This window comes from Coniophora puteana (genome assembly GCF_000271625.1).
Source record: "Coniophora puteana RWD-64-598 SS2 unplaced genomic scaffold CONPUscaffold_3, whole genome shotgun sequence".
Lineage (NCBI taxonomy): Eukaryota > Fungi > Basidiomycota > Agaricomycetes > Boletales > Coniophoraceae > Coniophora > Coniophora puteana.
In genome coordinates, this window is record NW_006913055.1 from 2,908,809 (window position 1) to 2,936,220 (window position 27,412).

General features: G+C 51.8%; 10 protein-coding genes across 10 annotated transcripts; 7 read left to right on the forward strand and 3 right to left on the reverse strand.

The window, feature by feature from the left end:
- Nucleotides 1-108: 108 nt before the first annotated feature.
- On the forward strand, nt 109-1,261 carry CONPUDRAFT_80807 (cytochrome P450). Its single transcript, XM_007767334.1, has 7 exons — nt 109-145; nt 206-219; nt 337-469; nt 524-586; nt 638-662; nt 716-961; nt 1,023-1,261. Exons 3-6 carry the CDS (start codon nt 466-468, stop codon nt 891-893), a joined length of 270 nt encoding a protein of 89 aa, XP_007765524.1. The 5' UTR covers nt 109-145; nt 206-219; nt 337-465; the 3' UTR covers nt 894-961; nt 1,023-1,261.
- A 1,007-nt stretch (nt 1,262-2,268) lies between these two features.
- On the forward strand, nt 2,269-4,327 carry CONPUDRAFT_50909 (cytochrome P450; the record flags this gene model as incomplete). Its single annotated transcript, XM_007767138.1, has 10 exons — nt 2,269-2,461; nt 2,517-2,646; nt 2,716-2,904; nt 2,965-3,107; nt 3,165-3,274; nt 3,330-3,452; nt 3,511-3,700; nt 3,750-3,831; nt 3,903-4,169; nt 4,234-4,327. The coding sequence occupies 10 exons, from the start codon at nt 2,269-2,271 to the stop codon at nt 4,325-4,327; spliced, it is 1,521 nt and encodes a 506-aa protein (XP_007765328.1).
- A 75-nt stretch (nt 4,328-4,402) lies between these two features.
- On the reverse strand, nt 4,403-9,066 carry CONPUDRAFT_163616 (uncharacterized protein; the record flags this gene model as incomplete). Its single annotated transcript, XM_007768002.1, has 4 exons — nt 4,403-5,021; nt 5,114-5,387; nt 5,451-8,598; nt 8,871-9,066. 4 exons carry the CDS (start codon nt 9,064-9,066, stop codon nt 4,602-4,604), a joined length of 4,038 nt encoding a protein of 1,345 aa, XP_007766192.1. The 3' UTR covers nt 4,403-4,601.
- Nucleotides 9,067-9,927: 861 nt separating this feature from the next.
- Nucleotides 9,928-11,824, forward strand: CONPUDRAFT_88693 (acid protease; the record flags this gene model as incomplete). The annotated part of the gene is made up of 8 exons (XM_007768003.1): nt 9,928-10,030; nt 10,097-10,156; nt 10,216-10,419; nt 10,501-10,786; nt 10,845-11,037; nt 11,099-11,177; nt 11,229-11,357; nt 11,799-11,824. 8 exons carry the CDS (start codon nt 9,928-9,930, stop codon nt 11,822-11,824), a joined length of 1,080 nt encoding a protein of 359 aa, XP_007766193.1.
- A 429-nt stretch (nt 11,825-12,253) lies between these two features.
- Nucleotides 12,254-14,500, forward strand: CONPUDRAFT_163618 (uncharacterized protein; the record flags this gene model as incomplete). Its single annotated transcript, XM_007768004.1, has 8 exons — nt 12,254-12,391; nt 12,439-12,637; nt 12,695-12,866; nt 12,934-13,070; nt 13,128-13,384; nt 13,447-13,584; nt 13,641-13,994; nt 14,051-14,500. 8 exons carry the CDS (start codon nt 12,254-12,256, stop codon nt 14,270-14,272), a joined length of 1,617 nt encoding a protein of 538 aa, XP_007766194.1. The 3' UTR covers nt 14,273-14,500.
- A 668-nt stretch (nt 14,501-15,168) lies between these two features.
- Nucleotides 15,169-16,225, forward strand: CONPUDRAFT_163619 (uncharacterized protein; the record flags this gene model as incomplete). Its single annotated transcript, XM_007768005.1, has 5 exons — nt 15,169-15,284; nt 15,376-15,540; nt 15,619-15,685; nt 15,745-15,935; nt 16,002-16,225. Exons 1-5 carry the CDS (start codon nt 15,251-15,253, stop codon nt 16,223-16,225), a joined length of 681 nt encoding a protein of 226 aa, XP_007766195.1. The 5' UTR covers nt 15,169-15,250.
- A 1,609-nt stretch (nt 16,226-17,834) lies between these two features.
- Nucleotides 17,835-19,376, forward strand: CONPUDRAFT_135897 (uncharacterized protein). Its single transcript, XM_007768006.1, has 5 exons — nt 17,835-18,008; nt 18,067-18,364; nt 18,427-18,867; nt 18,927-19,096; nt 19,155-19,376. The coding sequence occupies exons 2-5, from the start codon at nt 18,067-18,069 to the stop codon at nt 19,317-19,319; spliced, it is 1,074 nt and encodes a 357-aa protein (XP_007766196.1). The 5' UTR covers nt 17,835-18,008; the 3' UTR covers nt 19,320-19,376.
- Nucleotides 19,377-19,433: 57 nt separating this feature from the next.
- Nucleotides 19,434-21,839, reverse strand: CONPUDRAFT_120485 (MFS general substrate transporter; the record flags this gene model as incomplete). Its single annotated transcript, XM_007768007.1, has 13 exons — nt 19,434-19,616; nt 19,671-19,691; nt 19,746-20,046; nt 20,121-20,267; nt 20,324-20,619; nt 20,669-20,764; nt 20,834-20,864; nt 20,927-20,982; nt 21,043-21,118; nt 21,173-21,216; nt 21,271-21,359; nt 21,478-21,585; nt 21,635-21,839. The coding sequence occupies 13 exons, from the start codon at nt 21,837-21,839 to the stop codon at nt 19,434-19,436; spliced, it is 1,653 nt and encodes a 550-aa protein (XP_007766197.1).
- A 304-nt stretch (nt 21,840-22,143) lies between these two features.
- On the reverse strand, nt 22,144-24,060 carry CONPUDRAFT_163621 (uncharacterized protein; the record flags this gene model as incomplete). Its single annotated transcript, XM_007768008.1, has 4 exons — nt 22,144-22,484; nt 22,542-23,897; nt 23,957-23,983; nt 24,034-24,060. The coding sequence occupies 3 exons, from the start codon at nt 24,058-24,060 to the stop codon at nt 22,569-22,571; spliced, it is 1,383 nt and encodes a 460-aa protein (XP_007766198.1). The 3' UTR covers nt 22,144-22,484; nt 22,542-22,568.
- Nucleotides 24,061-24,570: 510 nt separating this feature from the next.
- On the forward strand, nt 24,571-26,796 carry CONPUDRAFT_100684 (D-lactaldehyde dehydrogenase; the record flags this gene model as incomplete). Its single annotated transcript, XM_007768009.1, has 7 exons — nt 24,571-24,780; nt 24,829-24,919; nt 24,978-25,038; nt 25,094-25,275; nt 25,335-25,414; nt 25,475-25,709; nt 25,769-26,796. 7 exons carry the CDS (start codon nt 24,571-24,573, stop codon nt 25,978-25,980), a joined length of 1,071 nt encoding a protein of 356 aa, XP_007766199.1. The 3' UTR covers nt 25,981-26,796.
- Between the last annotated feature and the right edge of the window lie 616 nt (nt 26,797-27,412).

Sequence of the window (27,412 nt, forward strand, 5' to 3'; positions counted from 1 at the left end):
CTGCTGATCAACCCTTTTTATAAGCCTGGGTCGTCTGTTCTGAGCATCTTCTCAGAAGGATTCACCGACACAAAGAAAACCTACGGGGGCGGGAGTAACGATGATACAGAGTTGTTCAGTAATATCTGTGGTTCTATGTTTGGAGGTATAGTGACCTTTCAAATGCCTTGTGAATTCGTATACTTACATGGCTTCTCTTCATTAGCTGGAGCAGAGACGGTGAGTATATGCGTCATGCAATGTGTTTCTCAACGGTCTCTGAACGTCAATATCATAAAAACATCATCAACGCTTGCCATTTTCGCACTGGCTATGGTACTCTATCCGGACGTTCAGGCGTACGCTTACGTCGAAATTTCTCGCATGTGCGGCAGCGACCGCTTGCCTACATTTGAGGATAGGCCACATATGCCCTACATATAGGCCGTGATTCGTGAAACGATCCGCTGGGGCCCTATCGTACCCATGGGTAAGCCTAGTTCCCGCTAATCTCGTACTCAACGTCTGAATCCAGACTTTCTAGGAATTCCACATAACACGACTGAGGATAACATCGATATCTATGAAGGTGACTTCACATCGAAAGGTTAGTATCCGTCGCATACAAAGCCGTATATTACTAAGTACCGGACTTCAGATACACCCATCATTGTGAACGTTTGGTGCGTATCCACGTTAATACATATTGGACGATTGACACGAAGCGAGCTCAAAGGGCTATTACTCGAGACGAGTCTCGCTTCCCTGAACCCGAGGAGTTTCGTCCAGAACGTTTCCTTACTCAACAAGGAACATTGACGGGTGAGACACCCGATTTCGTCTTTGGGTTCGGACGACGTGTATGTCCCGGAAGGTATCTCGCAGATGCTTCCGTATGGATAGGCGTGGTATAACTTCTCTCTATGTTTCGCTTTGAAAAGGAAAGGGATTTTGTCCCCGGATGGTCGTCTGGTACTGCAAGGTGAGCGATATCTCCTCTGCGAAGATTTTGTTGGAGATATTGAACAATTACGCTGTTCAAGAACTCCCCTGCCCTTCCCATGCCGGATAATCCCCAGACATTCTGGATTAGACTCGGAGCGGCTGGCTCAGCTATAAGGTTACTATTTGGGCGGTCCCACTAAGGAACTGCTACGCTTTATGGCGGATACTTTCGTCACACAGTGACGGACACCGCAAACCGTATGTCTCATCTTGCGCAGATTCTAATTTTGTGTCGTACTTTGTGGGCCTAATAATGGTTTGAGTGAATGTATGAAGATCCCACTGCAAATACTTCGGGAAGACGTGGCGCCTTGAGTTTACGCCTGTTAAGTATATGCTTCGACACAATATGTTGTTTGCTCGCTCGGTATATGATAAGCGCCAACGTTTGGCTACCCATCAGCGCTAGAAGGTGCGTGAGGCGAGAAGGTCTGTTGGGGTATTAGGAACGGAATCCTTTTTGGGTTGGGTCGGCCATGGGTAAGCTAGGGGAAAGTATGCACTTACAGATGTCCAGCCAGTGGCTCGTCAGCTCGACCTGGGTAGAATTTATGCCACGCTATGATCATTGATTTAAAAGAAATGGGTAAGTATTCAGTCTCTGTTAACTTCGGGAGTCGAAGTCACGCTACAGGGTTCTTGACCTTCGTTCTATCTGTAAACGATCCATAAAGAAAGCGAGCTTCCATGCATTGAAAAAGGATCGTTCACTTTATGGAGCGCCTTCACGTTTGCAAGTCCGAAAATCCGACGACCCGCCGGCATTTTCCGCTTTTCACACCGGACTCCTTTCGGTGACATCTTGCACGGAACGCGGTGGAGGCGCGAACTCTCATCACAACGTACAGTGACGGTCAACGGCACACTCCAGTCAAACATATTCACTGACGAAGCTGATTAGATGACGTTGTACGTCATGTCTATCTTGATAACGCGCGAACTGCCGTTGATCGATGCAGGCCCCAGACCCAGCTGTTGTCCAAGTTTGTGTGACACCATGAATGGAAGAGTCATCAACATGCACAAGCCACCTTCTCGCTTCATGCACAACGACGGCATGAATGAATCCTGACGAAAGAGCGCGCCTATCGAGTGTGTGGCCACCTTGATAAAGGTATCTCGACTCCTTATCGTGTAAGCACCGTCGCCCCCACTCTCCCCGCACCCTCGGTTGACATGGACAGGCTCAGCGCGTATTTTGGCATGGACAGGCTTAGCACATACCTCGATAGTGCCAACCTCAGCTCTTATCTCGACGTGGACACGTTCAAGGCGTACTTCGGCATGAAGGAGACTCGGTGGGCGATTCTGGCAGCAGCAGCCCTTGTTGCTGTCGTTGCGGGGAGGCGCATACAAATCAAGAAGCAACAAGGATCGTTACCACCAGGACCTCGATCGTTACCGCTGATCGGAAACGTGTTGGATATGAACTGGCAGCAGCCCTGGGTAACATTCGCAGACTGGTCAAGGGAGCATGGTGAATCACCTTTTGTCTCGAACGGAACGAGGGCACTGAACCTCGTATACGCAAGGTGATCTCGTCTATTCTCGCTTGTTTGGTCTGGGTATCGTCACGCTACACTCCGAGAAGTCCATTCGGGACCTGCTGGACAAGCGTTCCTACAAGTACTCGGACAGAGTCGCTCTTGTTACCGTCGAACCGTGCGTATCGACCTTCTTACCTTGTCGCTAACATGTTCATATCCCTGACGTCATCGAATGAACGTGCAGTTATGGAACTGAATTCAACACGCCCACCATCCGATATGGCGATACGTGGCGCTTTCACAGACGATTGTACCACCAGGTATTCCATCAGGAAGCTGCGACCGTCTACCGGCCGATGCAAACACGTAAGGCGCATGAATTGATGGTCAACCTTCTGTCGCACCCCTCGGAGTTCCATGAACATATGCACGCGTAAGTAGCATTTTCGTAGAGTCCCCACACTAGGTGACATGTCCTGACAATTCTGTGAAGGTTCGGAGCTGCAGTCGTCATGTCCGCAGTGTATGACTACGACGTGAAGCCAAATGACCCCATCATACGCACTGTGATTGAGGCGGTGGAGAAGATGGTTGGAGCACCCGAGAAATCAGCGTTGGTCGCTGCATTCCCGTTCCGTAAGTACATTTCCAGATACCCAATTCCTTACTCATACTCAAGTAAACGTACATCAGTCAAATATGTCCCGCCATCTCTGCCTGGCGGTAACTTCAACGCCGCAATATGTCGAGAGTACTGCAAGAAGATGATTGAGGAGCCATATCAGTACATGATCAGGAAGATGGTATGAGCTCACCATTGTCTTCATTGCCGACGATGTTTCTCATACGACCATTTAGCAAGCAGACGAAGGCATGACTTCCATGGGCGCTGACTGTCTCCGACGCTTTGGTGAGGAAGGCGATGTCGAGCAGATGATTAAAGACGCGTGCGGAACGGCGTTCTCTGCTGGTTCAGATACGGTGCGTCGCACCGATTCGAAGCTGGCCCTTAAGCCTAACGTGCTCGCCGATCTACTAGACGGCTTCAGTGTTGATTGTGTTTATCCTCGCCATGACACTCTACCCAGACATCCAAGCTCGCGCCCAGAAGGAGGTTGACGCCGTCGTTGGCGACGACCGTCTCCCGACGTACGAAGACCGGGATTCTCTGCCCTTCCTCGACGCTCTTATCCGAGAGACGCTTCGTTGGGGGCCTGTCACACCTCTTGGTACGTTCTTGTTCATCTGACAGAGGGTGTCATTCTCACTACTTCACAGCTGTCTGGCACGCAACCTCCGAGGACGACATCTACAATGGCTACTTCATTCCAAAGGGCACCGCCATCGTCGCCAACGTCTGGTACGCCTCTCCTCTCCTTCCATTACTCTAACACTCTCCCTAACCCTGACACCTTAACTGCAAACTCCCAGGGCACTCTCCCGCGATCCCATAAAATACCCCTCGCCTGAGACATTCAACCCTGACCGGTTCCTCACCCCCACGGGCGAGCTCACTGAGGATGAGTTCCGCTACCCATTCGGCTTCGGCCGTCGCATCTGCCCAGGCATGCACTTAGCCGACGCGTCGCTGTGGATTGCAGTTGCGTCGATGCTGTCGCTGTTCAACTTCGCCAAGACCAAGGACGCGCAGGGGCGGGACGTCGAGCCGAATGCGACGTGGACGTCGGGGGTCGTCATGTGAGTAGAAGCTCTCGCTTTTACTAGGTTATTCTGCGTGAAGGCTAATGTGATGTACGAACAGTGCACCGAAAGCGTTCCCGTGCAGCGTCACTCCACGGAATCCTTCGATTACCCGGGTGAAGCTCGATGAGCTCATCAAGGAGGCTCAACATTGACGTCTGTGACTCTATATCCCAAGCTCTTTTCTTTCTATGTTTATACGAGCGCCTGAGTTGTTGTAAGAAGAAGAAAAAAGATAAACAGTGCACCTAAATGGTACAATTAAGCTTCTTAGTGCTAGGAAGGAGGGTAACATGGAAGAAATATCAGAATCATTACGAAAAGGCCATGAAATGGTGTATAGAAACGGCGATGCTCATCGCGGACATGCGGCATACAGACATAACAAATGATCCAAAATGTCACCCGGCACATGCAAAAAGAGAAGCCTCACGAGTCAATGGCGATTGCAACCCCAACGGGACCACTAAGACTACTGGCCAAGGATACATCCGGATCCGTATCCATATCGTTGCCATTCTGCCCCTGTCCGTTCTCTTTCGCGTGTCTGTGCCCATTCTCCCCTATGGCGAATTGGTCAGCGCCCCCAGTATCCCCGACAATAGCTTTCTGCCAGTCATCAAAGCCAGTGGGCAACCGTCGATCGCCAAGCATGCTTTGTGATCTCGTCGTGCGTCTCTGGACTGCAGCAAGCTGGGCGGTCGTTGGCTTGTGTGCGTACAACGCGTACAGATACACCGGTTCGTCAGGATCAGGATTGGAAGCACTGAATGAAGTGGACTTGATGTCGAACGTGGTACGACCTGGGCGGGCGAAGCGCGACATATCGACGCAGCCATCTGGTGTGACCTGGGTATATCAGACGGGCAGAACGGAGTAATAGCACGGATGACACCATCATCAGCTTGTGACGTAGAAACAGATAATCAGACGATGCTTACCTTCACAGGCGGCGACAGCTGCACACTCCACTCCATATCCATATCACCCTTCCCATTTGGCTCGCCCCCGTCGTCACCTCGTATACTGGCAACGAGCTCCGCAATGGTGTCAGGTTGCGCAGGCCAGTCGCACGACCGCTCGAGAAGCTCATCTGGTATCGAAGTGTCCCGCCCTTCGGCAGGGGGTATAGGCTTGTTCGTCGTAATCTTGTTCGCAACAGACCGCGGTACGCGATAACATGCTAGTGAAAGGCATACGCCGTTCTTGACAGCACTGTGAAAGGAGCAGCATACTCTCAGTCCATTGCTCAAAGAACATAGCCCAATAGGCGCTCACCTCGCATCACCACCTCCTCTCCCGTTCATCCACACCTGCACCTGCTGAATGTGCCCCTTGCTAAACTCCACCTCAAAGACATGGGGCGCAGGCGCCGCACACAGCAGCACCGCGTTCGTATGGGCAAAGCTAGTCCCCGTAGACACCGTCGATACTGCAGGCGTCGAAACAGACGCAGAACGAGACCCAGGGAAAGTGGCTTTAGAGAGCACAGTCCGGGCAAGCTCGTCTACCGTCGTCTGAGACCTCGGCCTGAGCTTCAGCGAGAAGAGGTTCTTGGGCGGCTCGACAGTCGGCAATGCGGGCGAGTCGAAGAACGGCGGGGGAGAGTGCGTGAAGCCGTTCGTATACACCGGGCGTAAGGATGGTGGTACATTAGATTTAAAAAAGGCTTCGTCTGCTTTGGTGATAACTCTGAGCTGAGGCGACATAGACATGGACATCGACGTGTATCGCGGTGCTTCGTCCGGTTCAGCAGTATCGGCAGCAGCTTCGCGTTTATGCCCGTTGACCGCAAGGACAGCTGATTCCTCGCCTTCGCCCTTGGATGAATCCACGGCGTCAACTTCCATCCCATCTGTCTCTGATTTCTGAGTGTCAGCTGGTTCAAGGGTATCCATTGAGTTACCCTCGTCGACACCGCGTTTGCGCGCAAGCAACAATGCTATCGCCCTGTGTTTGACCGGGAGGTAGTGCGATGAATCCGAGTCCACAGAGCTGGCCTGACCTCGCGACTTTTGGGCAATCATGAGGGCAGTCTCCTTGCTCACTTCTGCTAGACTCGAGACTATAGCTGCTCCAGACTCTGCTTGCTGGAAGGAGCCCTGTTGCGAAGTAGGTGCAGCTGTCACTGTCTCTTTACCTTCTTCGACAGACATAGGAGCATTCGACGTCTCAGAAACCCTGTGTTCTTCCACAGCGGCTGGCTTGACAACATCTTCTCGGGTCACAGAGTCCACCTTCATCTTCGCCGATGTCGGAGCTTGCACCTGGTCAGGAACCACGGCCGAAGGTGCTTCCTGCTTGGTATCGTCCACATCCATTCGCACATCCTTCGCGTCTTCCTCTTGTAGACTCTTCGACACCTCCCTGTCAGATGCCGACGCTTTGTCAGCTACATTGTGGTCCTGCAGCTTGTCAGGTTCGTCAGAAGTGGAAGCAGGTGCAGACGCAACAACAACCGAAGGTTTCTCTTCCACCGGGCTGTCAAGATCGATGACATCTCGCGCGATCACACCCTTGACCACCGCATCCTCGCTCACATCGCCGATCGCGTCTGCCTTCGCATCGACCTTCGCCGCCGCCGTATTCCCGTCCACCCCCATCTCTACCTCCTCCGGTGCAGCAGTCAACGGGCCCGGCACATACTCCTGCGCCCAGACCGGCCCCTGCGCACTAACAGCCTTAACCCGCTCCTCCTCGACCCGCGCCCACGCCTTCACCGTCCCCTCATCCACGCTCCCAATGCGCCGGCGCATGCGCGGGGGGGACGTCGAGATGGGCCCCTGCACAAAATCGGGGTTCGGCCGCGCGGGGCGGTACATGAGCTCCGTGACCGGCTTGTGCACCGAGTTCGCGGGGCGGGGAGCGGTAGGAGTGGTTGGGGAGGGGGCTGTTTTGGTGGGTTTGGGAGGGTGTGCCTGGGGTTGTGGTTGCGACTGTGGCTGCGGTTGCGGTACGAGCGCGATGACAGGTGGGGTATAAGGCTGGATTTGTGGCTGGGCGAGGGTCGGAGATGACGCTGGGGCTGACACATGGAGCTGCGATGGAGGTTGTGGTTGAGGCTGGGGCTGAGGCGGGGGCTGGGGAGATGCAGCAGGAACAGACGTCGAGACCACAGGGGAGAGTTGTGGACGGGGCTGAGGCTGAGGTGCAAGCGGCGATGGCGTTGGTCCTGACGCATGGTGCAGAGACTGCTGTTGTGGTTGAGGCGAAGGATACAGGGATGTGATAGCTACGGATTTCGAGATCGTAGGAGAGGGTGTTGGGTGTTGTTTCGGCCCAGTTTGAGAGGGAGGTTGAGCTGTGGTTGGAGCTGGCTGTGATAGCTGTCGAGACGCAGTTTGCGGTGGTAATTGCGTGCGACGCTGCGCCTCCGCCTTCGATAGTGAAGGCGACCAACCCTGAACATGTGTCGAGGACGATCGTACTGGGGGTGCGGGCGGAGGCCGCGGTGAAACTGCAGCAGAAAACCGACCCTGTGCATGCTGGTGAAGTCCGCTCTTTGGACGCGGGGTGGATACGATAAATGACGTTGAGTGAGGGCCGGCAGCGAAGTGCAACGCTTTTGGGTGTGGTTGTGGGAAGGAAGTAGAACCAGAGGGTGCAGATATGGGTTGTGCAGTGGCTGCTGGCGCAGAGGCAGGCGTGGGCGGGGTTTCAGGCGGGGGACCAGACACTGGACTATGAAATGTGGAGTCTACTGTTGTTGATACGGAGAGGGACGTGGATGGTAAGGGCGCAGAAGGCGGCGGGGCTGGAGTGGGGATCGGTGATACCTGTATCGGTGTGGCGGGCGTATCAGGCGGGGGAGCGCCCCCGAGGCTCGTCGTCGAGTCGCGCCGAACATCCGGGACGCTTGCTATGCTATCTTTCCTCGCGCCATCGGGAGCACCATCTTGAGTCTGTACGCTTGCGACGCTATCCCTACGACCCTCGGGCAAGCCTGCGGTGCTGCCGACAGGGCTATCATTGACCTTGTGCTTGTAAAAGTCAATATCGCGCGTGAGAAGGGACGAGAGTGCGGAGTTGAGCTTCCTTCTAGGCTTAGGCTTTGGTTTGTTGGGAGCATTGGGATCGAGGGGAGATGCGATGGGAGAGGGACCTTCAACCGCGGGCTGAGTTGGTATACGAGGTAGAAGAGGAGGAGTAAGGACATGGGGAGACGCTGACGAAGGCGGCCTCGGGGCCAGCACGTGGGTAGAAGTGGGAGCAGGAGCGGAGTTCTGGTTGGGGACAGGCTGGGTGGGCATTCTCGTAAGAGGTTGGACGGTAAACACAGGAACAGGTCGTTGGCCTGCCACTGGTGACTTTCCAAATACGGGGCTCATGTTTGCTGATCCAACACCCAGGGGAGGGCCCGAGGGAGTGGCGGAGGTAAGGTCGGACAAGAGGTCGTCGGTCCAAAGGAAAAGGTTGTGTAGACGCACTATTTATACGGATATGAGAACGGAAACAATTAGCCGACCCGACAGGTAAGAAAGTTGTTTACGTGCCTTGCAGATCGTGCTCCTCAAACATCCCTTTGTGCCGAATAACGACAGCTACAAGCCTATGATAGACCTCGACGGCTGGCCCGATGGCTTCGGGCCCCAATCTATTACGCATGTCTCGGAGGGAGTGATAGGCAACCTATAGGTTGGGGTACATACATGTCTCAGATCTCTCTATGCAGCAAGTGAAACATGTGGTCATGTGTACTTGCCTCGACAAGCTGGACAATGTTGGGGCGTGCGGCTTGGTAATATGCGCGTGGAGAGTCGAGCCATGCTGTGAGCTTGAAGGCAATGGAGCAGTACTGCTCCAGGTCACCAGAAGAGAGCTTGGCTGCGTATACAGGGAAGAGGGAGTCGTTGGAGGAGATGGCGGTGGCGCTGAATGTGCTCGAGGAGGTCATGGATCCCGTCGGCGTCAAAGTCCAAAACGCGGAAATAACCCAGGAGTAAATTAGGTAAGCAAACTTTATCCGCGAAGTGTTTATTTTTCCCACGGTCGCCGACGATGCCTTCCACCACCTCAGCGTCATCTCGCGTGTGTTCGATATCGGGCATGCTGACACAACGGGCCATGGTAAGAGAATCCCTGCCTCGCATATATGGACCTAGCCCCCTTCTCTGATCTTTAGCACCCGCTACAGCGCTTAAGTGGTCTTCGGCGCTTACTTTGCTGGGTAGCTATTTTTTTACGCCCAATGACTAAGTGTATTGACCAACCTCGTAGCATCTCGCTCACGATCAGACTTGGAACGGCGCACCATCGAGCTCCTAAAGCGCTGCGCCTGCAATGATATCCCGCCCCAAGTGACCGACGCAAGACCTTGGCAATCCTCGCGATAGCCCCATGAACCATGTGCATGAACAGGGGGTGGCATGAACACTCAATATTCAGCCTCCAGTTAGCACCCTTAAAGAGACTATTTCCTCACCGTCAACGCCCCTCTTCATTCCCCTTCTTTCGCCCTTCCCCGCCTTCGTTCTCACAGATATCGTGTCTGTCATGCGAGACCCTGTCCTTTTGTCATTCTGTGCTTCGCTTGTCGCTAGCACCATACACGCTACCCATCTACCTCTTTCAGGCCGGACAATAACCTCAACGTCAACTCTACATAGGAGAGCACCAGTATCTGGGTCGGCCAATGTCCGGGACCTCTCCAACATGGTGTACACTGTCAACGCACAATTGGGCGCAGCAAGTCTGCAACTCTCCATTGACACCGGAAGGTATTCGCCACATATATCAATACTACTTAAACGCACTCATGTTAGAGTTTAGCTCGGATCTGTGGACGAACAAAGAAATCACTGATGCGACGGATCAACAGCTCAACGGTACAATCAACTATGCCATAGGAGGGGCTAGTGGTGAGTGGAGTTATGGAGTTGACCTTTAGCGTATGTCTAATGACGTATACCATGCTTGTCAATCAGGAAAGGTTCTTTCATCAACCCTCGAGTTTGCTGGATACTCTGTTCCCGACCAGTACTTTGGTGAGTTCAACATATACCTTTAAACACAATTACCGTGTTTACTGAACGCTCGCTCTCAGTGTACGCGCCGGATGGCAAAGTCTCAGCTGGCGACGGAGTCCTCGGTCTCGGCCCCGCACAGGACTCGCGCATCCGCTCCCTGCGCAACACCTCTGCCGCAAACCCGCCCATCGACCGCATCTTCAGCTCAGACAACTCGACAGACAACTACATCGCCGTGCTCCTCGGGCGGGGGGACGAAATCTCTTCCTCGGACGCACCCGGTGCGCCAGGTACACCCTTCCCCTTTACATCCTCTCCCGACTCGAGCTCCTCTAATTCATCAAACACTACCTCTCCCTCAGGCGATGCCTCCACCGCCGCCTCGAGCCCTAAATACCCCGGCGACCTCTCCATTTGCTCGGTTCTGCCCAAATACGCGTCCGTGCGCAACCAGCCCAAGCTGGACGTGACGCAAGTCCCGCGGCGGCTGATCAACGGGCAGCACTGGCAGGTTCTACTCGACAGCGACGGGATCAAGGGTACGGACGGGCAGCGGATCGAGATATCGTCGCGCGTCGACGGCGCAGGCAAGGACCAGCCGGCAACGGTTATATTCGACACGGGGTACACGTTTCCGCAGGTACCCGAGTACGTACGCTCCTTGAATTCTGGTGATCACGGTGAGGCTGATACGAGAGGGGTCTAGTGACGTCGCAGAGGCGCTGTACAAGAACGTGCCGGGTGCCAAGCTCGAGTACGTCGCTCCGTCCGCAGGGAATGCGTGGTCGCTCCCGTGCGACGCTGAGCTGTCCGCTTCGTTCTTTTTTGGAGGGATAGAGTACCCGATTCACCCGCTGGACCTCAACTTCCAGGCGGAGGACGGGACCTGCTTTGGCGGGGTGAGTACTCGACATGGCCCCTATCTTATTCACCCTCCTCATGGAACATGACATTGCGTAGTTCCAACCTTACACCGTCGACCCAGCAAAAGTAGATGGTGGGATCGTCGGGTATGATATGATCCTCGGCATGGCATTCCGTACGTGACAAAACACCTCCTTCTGGTTACGTCTGTTTATGACGAAGACAGTACGCAACGCATACATGCTCGTCGACTTCGGCTCCTACACAGACGTCGGCAACACGCCCGACGAAGGTGCCTCCTTCATCCAGCTCCTCCCGCTCACAAACGCCACCGAGGCCACGGACGAGTTCAGACGCATGCGCGGGAGCGACGGCTCCCGCGGGACGACCGGCAGCGGCGTGAGCCACCGCAACAGCACGAACAAGCTCGGTATATTCAACGGTAACGTCCTCATCATCGATGCTGACGACGCTGACGCGTTCTCCCTCACTCGCAGGCACGCAAAAGGTCCCAGCGTGGGCGATCGCCATCGCCTCCGTCGCCAGTGCGTTGGCGCTGTTCGGCATCGCCGCGACGGCGTACTTCTTCCTCCGCGGGCGCTCGCAGCGCGCGAAGGAACGTGCGACCCCGTTCGGCGGGTATGTTCCCAGTGGATATGCGCCCAGCACCGATATGTATCGCCCGCTGCACAGAGGTGGCCCTGGGACCGATGGTGCGCCGGGTAGCGGGGTCGGAGTTGGGGGCGGTGGTTTTGGAGGACAAGGAAGCGGACATGAGGGCCCCAAAGGGCTGCAGCCGATGTATTCGGAGCGGCAGTATGAGACGGCGTGGCATGCAGGCTATTAGATGGTCGAGTTCAAGTCAGGACACTCATGAGCCGTACCATACTCAGTTTCAAGTCAGTTCATCAGATTCCTATATTATTCTGAGCGCGCTTATGCTAGTGGGGGCTGCCCGTTCAAACGAACTTGAGCTCACTGTGCCGATAGTTTCTTCACTTCATCGTGGTTCTCAAATGTCAATGATACTATCATGCGGTGTTCATTGTTTCTACAGCTCGATAGCACGTCGGGATCTATAGTGACCCGGGAAAACGGCTGGAGGAAGCGCGGCGTCTTGACACAATGTCGCGCGACTCTCTTCGAGCACCGCTCAACATCGACGTTCGTCGTTGCTTTCCTCACTGCGATCGCCTACCCTAGCCACGCGTGGCTCTCCTTTTCTTACTCTTCACACTACCTTCACCGAACATGCTCGAGCTCAGTGGTTTCAACGCCTGCATCTACATGGGTGATGACGAGGAGGAACGCGAGGAGTACAAGGTTCGCAAGGCGGAGACGAAATCCAAGAGACAAGTATCTTGCTGGATATCATCCGAAGCAGGACAGGTACGTCAGTACACAGCACTTCATCCACTCTGCCTGAATTAGAGCAGAAGTTCACGATCTTCTTGGAGTATACCGGCGCTTCAAGGTGTAACTTTACCGGAGAAGTGTTTCTCGACGGGCATAGTTATGAGATCGTCAGCCTCAAAGCTCCTCAGCAGACGAGGGTATCCATGAGGGGGACGACCGTCGAAATTGCTGGGGATATCCGCTGGCGTCCTTTCATGTTTTCCAAGCTTCAGCTCACAGGTACGTTCCTCCCGAGTTTCGGCAGTGTCATGGTGTCTAAGGCTTGTACTTTCATAGACGACGAGCAGTATCGCGGTCGCTATGGACCTGGGGACATCGGAACAATCCTCCTCAAGATATATAAAATCAAGTATACTACGGAAGCTAAAAGCGGACCTTCAGCCTCGGTTAACGCCACAGCTAACAAAGTACATGAGGAAGACAAGAAAAATGCTCCTCATTGTATTAGGTACGCCTAGCTACTTATATCTGCACAATGCAAGTTATCTCTTTCACTCGCGATTTTCTTGTTTTAGCTTCGGAGAAGCCGACCATTACGAATCCGACGAAGGGTTTCACGCCCAACCCTATTGGTCCAGCCAAAATGGGACGCCCTTTAACTACAAGATCATGGCAAAGTCGGTGGAATTCCTTTTTCGGTACAGACCCCTTGGTTCGTCGTACTTTCTTCGTTTAAAGTCGGGTTTTCTTGGCACTCATCGATGAGAAGACGTACTGCAAGCAAATGGGATAGTGCCCTTGCAAAGGCCGATCCACCAATCTCTAGAAGACCGTCATAATGAATTCGAGCAAGGCTCTTCATCGACCCCCCGTACCATCGACGGCGCGTCACCTGCGCCGCCCTCTCATGCCGGTACTGAACGCCCTGATAAACCCGAGGATTCTCCACCAGGTGCTCCCAACGCATTGAAGCAAGAAGAAGACGATGCTGTCGGGCATCTGCGATCACCAAGCCCCGAGTTGGAGGTACGTACCAAGTTAGTCATATATTCGAAGAAAGTCGACATTTATGAATCTGTCACCGATAGTATATGGATCTTGTCGAGCCACGAGTGACCGTTCCAGAAACCTCTTCAGAGGCATTGCCTGACGTTACTGCTGCCGGCTCGAACAGGATAACGTCAAACCAAGAAGGTACTGATCGTGAGCTCAGCGCACAGCTGGAGGTATGCTTTATTCATTTCACAAGTATTTCATTGATCCATCATATTTTGTTGCCTAGCATTTGGAGCTGGCCGACACATTTGCCGCCTCGATGGCTGGTCCCCCATCGAACTCCCACGTATCAAGCGATCGAGACGACGCCCAAGCTGGCCAAGCTGAACTCGAAGTTTCTCAAGCGATACCCGAGGAACCTTTACCGACTGACCATGCAGGCGGCGGCGGGAATAACCCCAATATCAAGGTCGAAGCTGAACATACCACTCTCCCTGCCGTAGCCAACGGAGGCACAACATCATCTGACCAAGACAATGATCATCCAGAGGTGAAGAGGGAAGGCACACCTGTCCCTGGTACAAGTAATGGGAAGAGAAAGTCGAGGTCGGATAATCAATCAATCATCCCCAGACTAAAGGTACGTGTGCCTTTGTTCAAGAAAACTGTCGCTGAGTTCCGTCAACCACTATGTAGGAGCGGAAGAAGTATCATGAAGAACAAGCGCGTCTTCATAAAGAACAATCACGTCTTCACGGAGAACAAGCGCGAATTCAGGAAGAGCAATCACGTATTCAGGAAGAACAGTCGCGTCTATGCGATGAGGAGCTCAGTCGAATCAAGAGGATAAAGCTAGAGAACGAAGGGGTACATGGGGAAGGGACTCCTGACGAGCCGTTCGTCATTCAAGACGACTAGACCAGTGTACTAACATTGCACGGCTTGGATTTGGGATGTACGGAGACAAGTTCCCAGCTGAAAGAGGATAGATGTAGATTTCAGTGCAGCGTAGTCCAATACCGCTCGAGTCATGGTTAACTTGACGAAAGGCACCTCTTTGATACTTGTTGAGTCTCACTGTTTCCAGGTTGATATTTCACTTCTTGTCAGTATCCATGTTAGGCCGGGTCACTCCGGAAATTTGCGTCAACGGGCAGCTTTGAACGATCGTGACTCACTTACTAGCACTACGGGCGCTGGTAGGCGCACAGTTCACAACACCTGGCAGGACCTCGCTACAACCCAGTATCTCCGGAGAAACCACACGTGATTCGTTATTGAGGCTACCCTTGCTCGAGTTATCTATATCAGCCATGCGCTTCAGAATGATCGCCTAAAACATGTCAATATTTGCTCAACTTTTCTCGCCTCGATCTTGTCTTCAATCCATGTTGGAACCTCCGAGTCTTTCATCTGTGTTGCGCTACGTCTCCTGGGAGCTCTGGGGCCCGCTTAGATCTGGCGTGCATGGTTTCTCTGGAGTGCGCTTCCTTGATCCAACCTGAAGACACCGTAGGGTACCCGGACTCATGCCGACTGTGCATCATGTACTCACGCACTTGCTCACTATATTGTTATTTCTTCTACCAAAGAGAAAAGAAACTCGAACGCATCGACTCAGGTGGCTAAACCAGTTGCGTACTGGACGGGGTGAATATGGACCGTGTATGAATCGCCTGCGCAGCCCTTCAGTGATCCATCTATTTATGTAAAGCTTGAACTAAGAAATATAGCTGAGCCCCCGGGTCCCGGAACCGCTCTCTACACCATAAATACGACGGAGCGTCTTCTGCTGCAGGCTTGCGTCTTGGTTTCGGTCTTCTATTGTATTTTGGCGGAACTCAAGTCAAGGATCCAACTCACTTCTGACAGAGGAGAACTGGGCACTTTACGAGGATGAACAACCTGGAGTGGACATCCGCTCAGCAAGGTGCGCCGTCATACTCGCATACTTGGCTTGTGCCATAAGTTGACTTTCAGCGTACGTATAATCACTACTCGTTCATTTCGTACGTATCCAGCCACATGCACATTCTTCCACGTGCTTGCAATCTCCACGACGTCCTTTCGGTTATCCTATCGCTTGTACATGCGCCGCCTCTGGCTTGAGGATGCATGTGCCGCGCTCGCGCTCGCAGGTGATACAATCTGTCTGGTGCTCGTGTGGGTGTTCTGGCCATACGAAGGTAAATCTCTTCGCCTTCCTCTTACTTCACCCTGTCATTTGCTCAATGGTGCATTCTCACGAAACCTGAACGAAGCAGAGCCCGGCCCCTCAGGTCCATCACCACTGCTATACATAGCTGCATCGCTGCCCAGCGATGTTCTCTGGTAGGTCGCATACTTATCGCCCGCTCTCATCGCCCCACAGTTCATCAGCGTCTTCACAGGCTCGCGCGCATGAGTATTTTGTTCTCCATCATTCGCGTGACGAATCCTAAGTCGACCCAGCGCCGCATTGCCTATGCAACTGCAGTTTCGTTCACTGTATTTTGGCTCGTTATCTTTGCGCAGCGGATGGCCCTTTGCGCACACAGTTACTGCGTATCGAACAAGCTCACCGGGATATTGCAGATCGTCGGTGAGACGACCGTGGTCGTGACTTTTTATGGAGGTACCATCACTCACTGCCACATATCCTTGATAGCAGCGCTTCTGTCTGATGTGGCGCTGATAGCATTGCCCATTTGGTCCTTCGGCACATCCAAGCTATCCCAAGAACGCAAGATAACAATCATCGCGGTATACATTGCAACAATCGTCATCACAGCAGCCGTTATCTTTGACTCAATCGAGGCTATTCTTCCCCAAGGGAAGCTAGCCCTTTTGAGTATGAACCTCAAGGTCGCTTATCTCTCCAGCTTTGCTTGATTGATACACAAGCTAAATTATCTTCAGCCTGCGCTCTCCCTTATTATATCCAATGTGTTTGTCATTACGTCTTTCTCATGGCATCTGTTCGGTCATGTGGATCGCACGCCGAATAATCGGGCTACCCCGACATCTGGGTTCAACAACGCAATGACGTTTACTACCGTTGATCTCAGCACCTGCGTTTCAAGTACAGCAGCCATAACCATTGACAAAACAAACACTTCAGTAACCTCGGTAGCAAACTCTGGTCGCGACCTCACCTTCGCGCCTTTGGCTGGCTACCCACTCCATCCTTTCCGTGGTTCAAACTCACGTTGGCCACTGCCTTTGGGTTTCTTAGCTCGTGGCACAGATATCGCACTCGCATTTGGCTCCGATGCATAGAGCTCAGCTATCTTGAGGGAAGTTTACCCAAGGAGGCTTCTTCACCAGCCATGACAATTTGAAGGATTCACTGGGCTGATATGCGTGTACGCAGGGCTAAACTGCACTTTATGAGCGTCGGCTATGTATCGATGTGCAAGAGATCACTTATTACGTTACTCGCTGTCCGTTATGCATCCTGAGACTGTTCATTATCTATGTCACTTACGTTACCATCAGCGCTGAGCCTGAGCGTGGATAATCAATTTGTCAAAATGTTCTCATCTGTCGATCGTCATAGAAGATATTCACTCGAAATGTAATCTTTCTAAGGCTTGATATTCGTGAAATGCATAGGGCGCGAGGTATACAAGGTCAGCTCTTTTCCCAAGTCCAGATGTGTATCATGATTGGATGTGTATTTGGGCAGATAGTAGCTGTGCTTTATGATATCGAGGGAAGCTGAGTTTTTAGCTGAGTTACGTTTATCACTAAATTGTGGTCTTCGACGGCTAATGATGTTATGGGGGAGTGCATTGAGAGCAAGATTGAGCAACGAGAGTCAATCTTTGAAATTTGAACGTTGAACCCTCGCCATACTCAGGAAAAGCGGTGTTGCTCAAGCTCAAGTTGGAACCCGGCGACTCGATAACGCCGACCCTAAAGTGCTGTCAGTTTCCCACGAGTCGCGTTTTGGCGCGTTGCTCATCTCGACTGGGGTTTTTCGCCAGGGGGTCTCCATGTTCCCCGACGTTCTGTAATCCTAGCAAGTAAGGTTTGGCGCACGTTGGAGTCAAGTCAAAGTCTCACCCGTCTCAATCCGAGAAGGAACTGGTAGCAAATCAACAACAGCCCATAGCACGATTGTCAACTCCGACTCTCCGACAATAACTCCAGAGACGCGTGTCGGCTGCGTGTACCACTTGCTCCTGTTCAGATTTGCAGCCCTTCCGTCTTATTTCAACAACTTCTCATTCTCTGTATATCCCCGCACTTGGATCAACATGAGACTTGGGGAGTTTGATGCCAGTGTGTTGGTGGACAAACGAGAAGCGGAAGAGTATGATATTGAGGTATCCGACTCGGGAGACGAAATTGTATGTTGGATACCTTCAGCGGCCGGAAAGGGGAGTCAGCCCAATGTGCTTATAATGTGCCGCGCTGAACTTTGCTATGTGGTCCCCAGGAGTTTTCAGTTAGATGGCGGTGTCTTGATAAGCGCCGGCGTACCCATCATCTTGTTGGAGATGTCTACTTGGACGATACCTTCAGTGGTGGCACTCTTGTCAAACGCTATTCAAAGCCCATCAAGAGAATGTACAAGACCAGAAAGGGAAAGCTGGGGGTCTTGTCACCGGTATCGACATCAGTAAAACGGAATGGAGGCCTTCCACATTTGGTATGATGGTTCCAAAAGGTACGCTGGTTCTGCCTTACTGGGCGCCGATCCGACGTTCTCACATCGTATATTGTAGATGAAGAGGACGATTCTCCTGTTCCTAGCGCGTTGGATGCAAGGGAGATACGTGTCTCCATCAGTAAGGCCGAGAACCCCAAACGATCGACAGAAACGACCGGGGTGGAAGTCCCGCAAAACAATCGCTATAATGGAACAGAGTAAGTCTTCTGGATCATTGGTACAGTATCTTAGTCATATCATGGTGAAAATCAGGCTCGGGGATGTCATACATGACGACGATAGCCCGGAGTGGTTTGACGTTGACGTTATTCCAGGAACGGCGTTGAACTTCATTTTCCAATACGCACCTATTGGTTCGTAACTTATCGCCTTCGCATTGCTTGGCCTTATGTTATTGATGTAATATTGCACACAGAGCTGCTGCGGGCTAATGGAATAGCGCCTCGACCAGCGACGCAGGAGCATGAACAGCAGCAATCAGCTTTGGAGCACTACTCTCGCGATGTCCCTCAGCTAGTTGATAACCCTGATGCGCCAGTTGAACCGGGTTTTGTATCAGACGCTGAGCATGCGTTGGACGCTGGAAATCCTGGCGCCCTCAATGAGATATCTGGAAGCTCGAACCGCCTATCGACAACTCCTCGTCCTCCCATTCATGATAGCTCCACCGTTCAACGAAGACGCTTCGATCAACAGGTTGACCAGCCCCGCGACAATGGAGACGAGGACATTACCGTCAAAGATGAAGACGGTTTGACTGAAGCGCTGCCTGAAGACACCGCAACGCGTCCGTCTTACCCTCCCCATGGAGAATCCGACGCTGTAGTCAAGCGTGAAGAGCTTCCCATGACGACAGGTAAAACAGCTTTCTTCTTACTCGAGATACAACGATACTCAATCCAGAACGTGTGTTAGCTAAAGCTTCGGCTGTACCTTTGTCTGAGACGCAATCAGAGGCTTCTCCCAGCGCATCCATTCATGCAGGTACTGCCAGGGTAGTCAAGCCCGAGCCCCCCTCGACCTCCAGTTCGACGTCCCAAAGGGCAAAGAGGGAAGAGCGCGAATTAATTATCGCTAAACTTGAGGTATATTCTTTATTCATCTATCTTTGCAAGTATCAAATGGGATTTAACTGTCCCGTAGAGACGAGTTGCGCTATCACAGAAGAATTTGGCTGCTATTCGGGTAGATGATGAGGTTGATGATGACATCAAGCCGCCACGGTGGAAGGTCAAGATAGAACCCGCTATATCACAGCCTGTCACAACTCAGACTGTCATCGACCTCACCCAAGAAGATCTCCTGTAACTCGATGCCAAAAGTTGCCCGTTCATCAGTATATATCATCTCAATCGATTCCGGATCGTACAGTTTACGACCTAGTTTATGACACAACTTCCTCCATTGCGATACAGTAGCTCGCTAATGCGTCATCAGCGACCCTTTGTCAACATATGACCAGTACTTTTTCGTGCTCTTCTTCCGCCATAATTTTCCCCAACGAATTACTCCCAGAAACGACATATTGATAGTCATACCAACAAACGCTGCGCAAATAAACGTATTTTGAAGACCCATGTCGAGCCATGGATTGATTCCGTACCCCTGAAATCAAAATGTTAGCGAAAGTCGTGACAATCACTACGCGGGTAAACTCACAATAGCAAACGACAAGGTATTCTATGACCGATTCCATCAGATCATAGTACACCATCGTTTCGGCGTTGTGCTCACCCTAATGATAATGACGGCCATCATAACTTCTCCCGACAAATCCCTGTATGAATCCAACGCGTACCCAATACTGAGTGCGCTACCGATCCCCGTGCTGCACGAGATCATGCCCATGCCGATTACTAGTGCAGGCCAATTAATTTGATGTGCAGCACCGACACCCCATAAAATTAGGGATGATGGACAGAGAACGAGGCAAATGCACATGAGCCAGAGCCGGTTTTCAGGCTCACGTATGCCGGCGCTACGTTTTGCGGAAGCAATGGAGAACAGGTCACCAATGTAACCGCTGTAAAACGTCCTGCGCCGACATATATTGTGGTAAGTTACCGCTCTTATAGCCTGAGTTCAAAGCGTGCGTGAACGATGACTTACCCAATTATCATGCCGATCAAAGGCCCGAAGTAAGTGAGGCCAACGTAACTCGCCCGGAAGTTGTACGGCGCATCACTCAGTATGAGAGAGCACGTAGCGTTCAGGACGTTGTACCACACCAGGCACGTTCCATACTGGAAACCAGCCCTATGTAAAGAACCCAATCAACATTCTTATATATCGTCGAAAGTATTGTAACATACCAGAAGATTGAGGGGAATCGAAGCAACAGTAATGGTCGCCACACCGTCGTCAACAACATCTTGTTTGGTGCAAGCCTCCTGTTGAAAATCGCGAGGCGGGTTAACAATGGCGTCAGAGTACCTTCGAGCTGTGAAGATTGCTCGTCAGAGGTTTCAAGCACGTCGAAACTGCGATGGTCTAGTGGTGTACCCGGATCCTGCCCTTTGTTATTGGAAATTATTTTCTTTTCATCGGAATCGTTGTCTGAGCGTCGTTTAGATATCTGTTCTCCTCCAGGACTCCTGGTGTAGCTCGTCTTCCATAGATGTCAATATCTTATATGATAGGCGTGAAGGCGTCATTACCTCCTCTAAGAGCACCAGTAAAATAACAAACATGACCGCGTTGATGATTGCTGTCCAGTACATTACCCAGTGCCATCCTTGACTGTCATATATAAACTGGACAACGTGAAATCAATATCGGCGAAACGAACCCAACCGATGGATAACTTGAGCGAGTGCACGTACGCCAGATATAATGGGACCGCAGTAGTTTCCACTTTGAGAAATAGAACCATCAGCGCAGGTCTTTATGGAACGTATTATGAAGATATAACATACACAAAAAGGAATAGTGTATACAATCCGATGTATCTTCCGCGCTCGTGCGTGAAAAACTCCATGCCGATTCCTCAGAATGTGTAGAGTTCAAAAGTCAAAGCTGCCAGTGCACTCACAAGGTCTGTTATGCACACTTCGCACAGCGTTTCCACAGGATTACACACATATCCCTGGACTACCTTTGCTGCAATCCTTCGGGGAAATTGAGCGGGTACTGAGAATATATCTGAGAGAATTGAGGCGTACCATTGTCCTTCGGTCTTAATGTGCGGGATCCATAAGCAAACCAGCTTAGATTATCCATGTAAACGGAACGAGATAAAAAAGGTTGGAGAAGAACGCACTGTACTCCCTAGAGCAGACAATAGAAAAACACCTCTCTTCCCAAATGTGAGGGCAATCGGCAAATTAATGAGGGAACCCCAACCAAGCACTTGACAGAGTACATTGAGCTTAGTGGACTATCCTGAGATCGGGTCACGTACGTAGAAACGCTAGCAATGAGTCACAGATTAGCCTCCTCGCGTAGACCCTAACAATATAAAGCTTACTGTATCCGCTCCCTTGGTTGAGCGTAGCGAGCGGGATCCCAGTGTCCTCAGATATGGGCCTGAGGATTGAGTAGAAGACAGTTGTTGCAACTCCCAACGCTACCGTGTCTGGGCGAAAGGGTCAACGACTCAAAGGCAGCTTGGGATGTATACTCACAACTCATGAGACAAATCAGCTGTACGAGCTTTCGACGCCTGCTCCAGTTCAGAGGGTCGTTTACGTCCCGGGACGGAGTAGGGTGCAAAATTATGTCCGTCGCTTCGCGGCTGCGGGGCTCGTGTAGACGTGGTGTTTCGTACTTCTGCTGGACGTCTACAAGGTAGACCGAGCCAGGTATCGGAAGTGTCTCTGGACCAGACATGTTCGATGAGAGGGCAAATGGACGGAGAACGCGACATGATAACGCCTACACCTGGTAGGTATCTTTAGCATAACCCGACACGGAGGTGAGCTTGCGCCATGTTCCGGGGTCTGCTTATCTGGTGACATGGTCATAAGGCAAAAGAGTCTTTCTAAAACTGTGAGCGTCCCGCATCCTAAGAACGGTCCGAGTGGGCCTTGATAAGACACAGACATTAGCTGAGCCTAGATGTATCCCAGGTTTGACGTAAAGGAAGCAGAAGGGTCAGCGCCTTATTGAGTATTGAGTTGCACACGCTCAACGAGTGCGCTGGGAGATGGTTTAGGACGTGAATTAGGATTGGGACGGAAGCACCGATGGACGTCCGCTCGACAACGGATTCGCCCGGATAGAATGTACTTCCACGTGTGTGCGATAAGCGCCGGGCCGCATCACTCATAAGTAGGCGGATGGCTCGTAGCCTTGGTCCTAGCTAGCGCAAAAGCGTTACACATTGAACATGGAAATGGCCAATACTTCAAATCTACAAATCCTATTCGTAGCACTTCAAGTCGATTGCTGACCACCGCCGCTATGACAGCAATTGCTACGGCCCACAGCCTACTCACTTCGCTACACAAACCTGATGCTATGGAAGTGACATATCTACACATGGGAAGGCTTGAGCTGCTCGGTTCTAAGGATCACCAGGCCATAACTCACCGATGCAAAACCTATGATCGGACAGATCTAATCCACATACACCGCTTGACAGGGCTCGTACCACCTTTCGTTTAGATCAGCATTGATTGGGTTCTCGCTAGAGTACAAGTGAACCAAGACTCCTGGAACCGCTTGTTGCAAAGTGTCAACTACACGCCTCATATGATAGCCCGCGTCCCTTTGCGTGTGCCATCCTGAGACCACACCAACACGTCCTAAGCGGCACTGTGAGCGTGCACAGAAATCGAGCAGAGATGAGAAGAAGTTTCGGTTGAACTCGTGTAATGTATCGCCCTGGAGGATGAGCTCGGATAAGGCGGGGAGTGTCGCATTATGGAGTATGGCTTGAATGGCATCAATCCTTGAACTGTCAAAGGTGATTATACCGAGTGATTGAAGGGCTGGGTGTGTTACTGAAACGTTGTGTTGCTGTGCTTCGACATAAGGAGCCGATACAAACAGATGTGTAAGGCGAGGAAGGTTCTGCATCATCCCCTTGAGATTGACGTCCATGGGTTCACCGAGTTCCGGTTGGAGATCGTAGATCAGCACGAGTACAGTGATGTGATCACAGCGAATGGAGCGGATCCAGGCGGGGAACCACAACGGATCAAACGAGTATAATCGAAGTGACAGATGGGTGAGGCACGGGTATACTGTGGGGTCGAAGGATAACTTGTTGTACGCAGAAAGTTTGAGGCGACGGAGATGAGTCATCTTGGCGAAGAGTGTACGTTGGAGCGCGAAAACAGCTTCGCTGATGTTTAAACCCCAGCAAGCTTCTAAGCATTGGGCCAGAGAAGCATCGTCCAGATGTACATGCACTGAGGGAGGGATGGGAGCCTTTTCTTCCCTGTCGACGACAAGATACGATGGAATACCTGCGACTCGCCTCAGCATCTCAAGATCACCTTCGTAAAGGTTTACAGTGTCCGTCGCGGCGACAGGGTTGAGTTCGCGTGGCATAGATAATTTGACAACATTCCAGAGACGAGGAGTTGACAGCGAGATGTCCCTCCATCGACGGCACACGCACGCTACGTTGAACACTGACCCGCGACCTTGAAGTGCGCCGATGTCCAAATCAGACCTCTTCACCGTGGGACGGAGGGAAAGTTGGAAAATATCCGCCATGATCTCCACCGGAATGCTCCAGAGAGCGGATACAAGCCTAGAGTGGCCATCTCGCGATTTGACGAGTTGAGCTTTGCACGACATCAGTGCACTGATGGCGTCGTCGACGGTGTGGATCACATTAGATAGGTCCGATATGGCTTTTACAACTGGCTCAAATTCTTCTTTGTAGACATTGTGGTTCGAAGCGGTGTGGATGGCATAAGGAGAGTCGGTGAATCTCTGGTGCGTCCGTCAGCAAGCATGTGTCGAGGAGTCGAGGGAAGGTAAGCATGGCTTACCAAGGCTTCAGTAACAGCGATGGGTATCTATTCAGTTATGTTAGTCAGAGGTTTCAATATCTGTCAGGAGGGCTTACGATGTCGGTAAGTTGTTGCAGGGCCATGACGGAATGTGCAACTGTCCTCGTACCGACGGCGATGGTGGACGGATTTGTAGATAATCGCCGCTTAAAACTATGGGCCATAGCGCCGAGCGCCGCTACCCGGCATCAGCGGAGCTCAAAAACTTGTGGGCTGAGTACGATCAAGCGTCGTCGCGCCGGCTCAATCGGGCTTCTCTCAGGATACCTTTCTTCGTCTTCTCCATTTCGCGCTTTGGGATTGGCTTCCTATCCACCAGTATTTTTTCCCAGGAGGTTCTCTAGAATGTGGGCTAGATAAGCTTGTCGTCGCCGCCCTGGTCAGCTGGATGTTCGGGCGTTTCCTAGCAAGTGCGGTTGCTTGAATGGAGAAGATAGTACTCACGACATGGCTTCCTCAGTAATTTGGGCATAGACGCGAACGACCCCTTTTGCCGAACAAACGCGTGTACATCCTCAGCGGGAGTATATATGTCTACCCATGGCTTATAAAGAGGGGTAAATCCCTTCTCATTCCAGTGATCATCTCAAAACATGCCAGCCATACATCCGACTGACGCAGCGGCAATTCTCGTCACAGGATCCAACGGATTTATTGGGACCCATATTATCAGCATCTTGCTTTCTCGTGGCTTCTCTGTCCATGCAGCTGTACGGAGCGAGGCAAAAGGGCAGCACCTTCTGGACACATTCCATTCTTATGGTGACCGTCTTCGGCTGGTAATTGTGGATAACTTGACCCAGGTTGGTCCGACTGTTGCTCTTTGATTGCGATGATTGATCTTGGCGCAGGAGCGTGCCTTTGACAGTGCCGTCAAGGACATTCAAGGTGTCATACATTCCACATTGCCTGTCACAGATATACTTACTGGTGACCCAAATGGTACGATGTTCCTTTCACAGTAACTAGTTCCGATACTTAAACGGATGTATTTTGGCAGAGCTGATAGCTCCAGCTGTCCAAAGTGTAAAAGTCATGTTAGAAAGTGTGTTGAAACAAGGGTACGAGTCCCACCCTAACTTCGCTGTGTCCAGTCCTTCATGGCATGTTTCGTAGGACGTCCGTGGAACGCGTCGTTTTTACTTCGTCCTGTGCAACTATTCGGGCGTCATCTATCATCCCTGTCGATGTTTCAGAATCTGACTGGAATGATGCCGCCGTGGACGATTGCGAAGCCCATGGTGCTCAAGCGGATGCTCTGAACAAGTGCTCTGCCTCGAAGGTTCTGGCTGAAAAAGGTGTGTTCATAAGATCGCCGAACGCCAGTGAACACAGCACTAAACGACCGCGTTTTCAGCTGTCTGGGACTTTTACGCTGCTCACAAGCACGAAGTAGCGTGGGACGTCTGCGTCCTCAATCCACCGTGGGTCTTTGGTGTACGTGCCAGTGTACATTCACATCCGCAGGTTTTACAGCATGTGCTGATTATTGCATAGGTTCCTATGCACCCAATATCTTCGCCCGAGTCCCTCAACGCATCATGTGCGTACATGTATAACGCACTGATCGAAGGTAACTTCCAAGGTGCAAATCCACACCTGAGTCCTGGCCATGGGTGGGTAAATATACGAGACGTCGCTGAAGCCCATGTGCGCGCTCTCGAGCGGCCCGTGGCGAGCGGGGAGAAAATTATCCTGAGCGCTGGTTCCCCTTGGTTCTGGGCCGACCTAGGTACGTGCCATCGTACCCTCCTTGCCAATACAAGTCTACCCCGTGTTCGGCTATCTTAGTGAACACTGCAGCGATCCTGTCGCCCGCGTCAAGTACTTTTACCAAAGCTAAAGCGGCAGTCGCCTTAGCAAACGCATCAAAGGATGGTGTTGGCCATGTATCTTTCAAGAGCACGAAGGCAAGCGAGATACTAGGCCTCGAGTTTACTACTATGGAAAAGCTGGTTGGAGATGTGGTTTCAGACTATCGTAAAAGAGGATGGATCGCATAAGGTGCAATGCGATGTCCCTACCAGATCACAAATGCTAGCGAAATTGTGACGCAATGGTATGACATAAAACCCGTTAGCCAAACTGAATACCCTTCCACTCTTCGCGCCCGTTTCTTCCACATAACGCAGAGGAGACAAGGGAGTATACGCGTCGGCGGATTGGGCTAGTGCTTACGAGATCCATCCAGATTGTACCACTCCTCTTTCACTTCTCGAAAGACGGTGGTATCTTTGAAAGCGAGTCTGAATTCGACAGATGGGATTGTAAAGACTTTTGCGAGCTTGGTCCCATTTTGACGGCGGGTATAGTCATAGTTACCCACGTTGGTAAAAGTAATTCTTGATAAATGACACCCTGAACGACTCAAAAACCTGTGCACGAAGTTGATATCTCTGGAGTCCGGGAATACGACCACAAGGTCTGTGAGAGCCGGAAAGGAAAGTATGTCGAAGAAGGGGGCAGGTTCCGGTCTTTTTAGTAGAATATCCGCTGACTCAGCCTGAGAGAAAGCGAAAGACCTCAGCGTTGAGGAGGAGATGGAGCTCGCCCGCTCTGCATTAGCGTCTATGTTGCTTGCTACAATGAAGAGTTCACGTATGTTTGGTAGCTGTTCCATGACGATTTTCAGATGCGCAGAGAAGAACCACCCTCCAGTCATGTCAAGTGTCACGGAAACCACATTCTCCCAGCTGCGATATACGGCGAGGGTGGAGAACTCAGCAGTGGTCTCCAACGGGTGGTAGTGAAGATGAGTTACGCGATCCAAGGTTTCCGGGGGGACCTCTCCTATAGAGCTTCTGGAGAATACGTTGGCCATGGAGACATGGGTGAGGTTGGGGAATTGAGCCATCCACTGAGCCAAGTCCTCGACCATCGCAACTTGACGACCTCCATTGACATAGATTCCCTTAACACGATTGCAAGCTGGGTGTGCTGGTAGATGAACAGGTCCGCGAGATAAGGTGACTGCGCTGAGATCAAGCGTTATGAAAACCGGGAGATTTCCGGCCCTTTGAAGCGGTACAAGAGGAAGAGGAAGAGAAGTGGAGGTAATGTCAAGATAGCCTCCGCCCGGCTTCCTAGGAACAATTGCAATCATGTTCCACAGCTTTGGGGTACCGAGCGCAACATCCCTCCATCTTCGACAAACTTGGGCAACATTGAGATATCCGTGGGGATTGGCGGCGACTCTGTGTGATCGAGGAAACTGAGGTAAACAGCCGGGATGTGTGGGATGCACCTCGACTTCCGCGCTGAGCACAAAGATGTCGCATAATATTTCTGCAGGAACGCGGAGTACAGAGGATGTAAGCCGAGAGTGGGACTCCCTTGCTGCTCCCAGTAGCTGACTGAACCACGCTAAGTGGTTGTAAATGAGATGTATGTCCTCGATCATGGACGTCATGTCCGCCATCATGGACTTGATCCCGC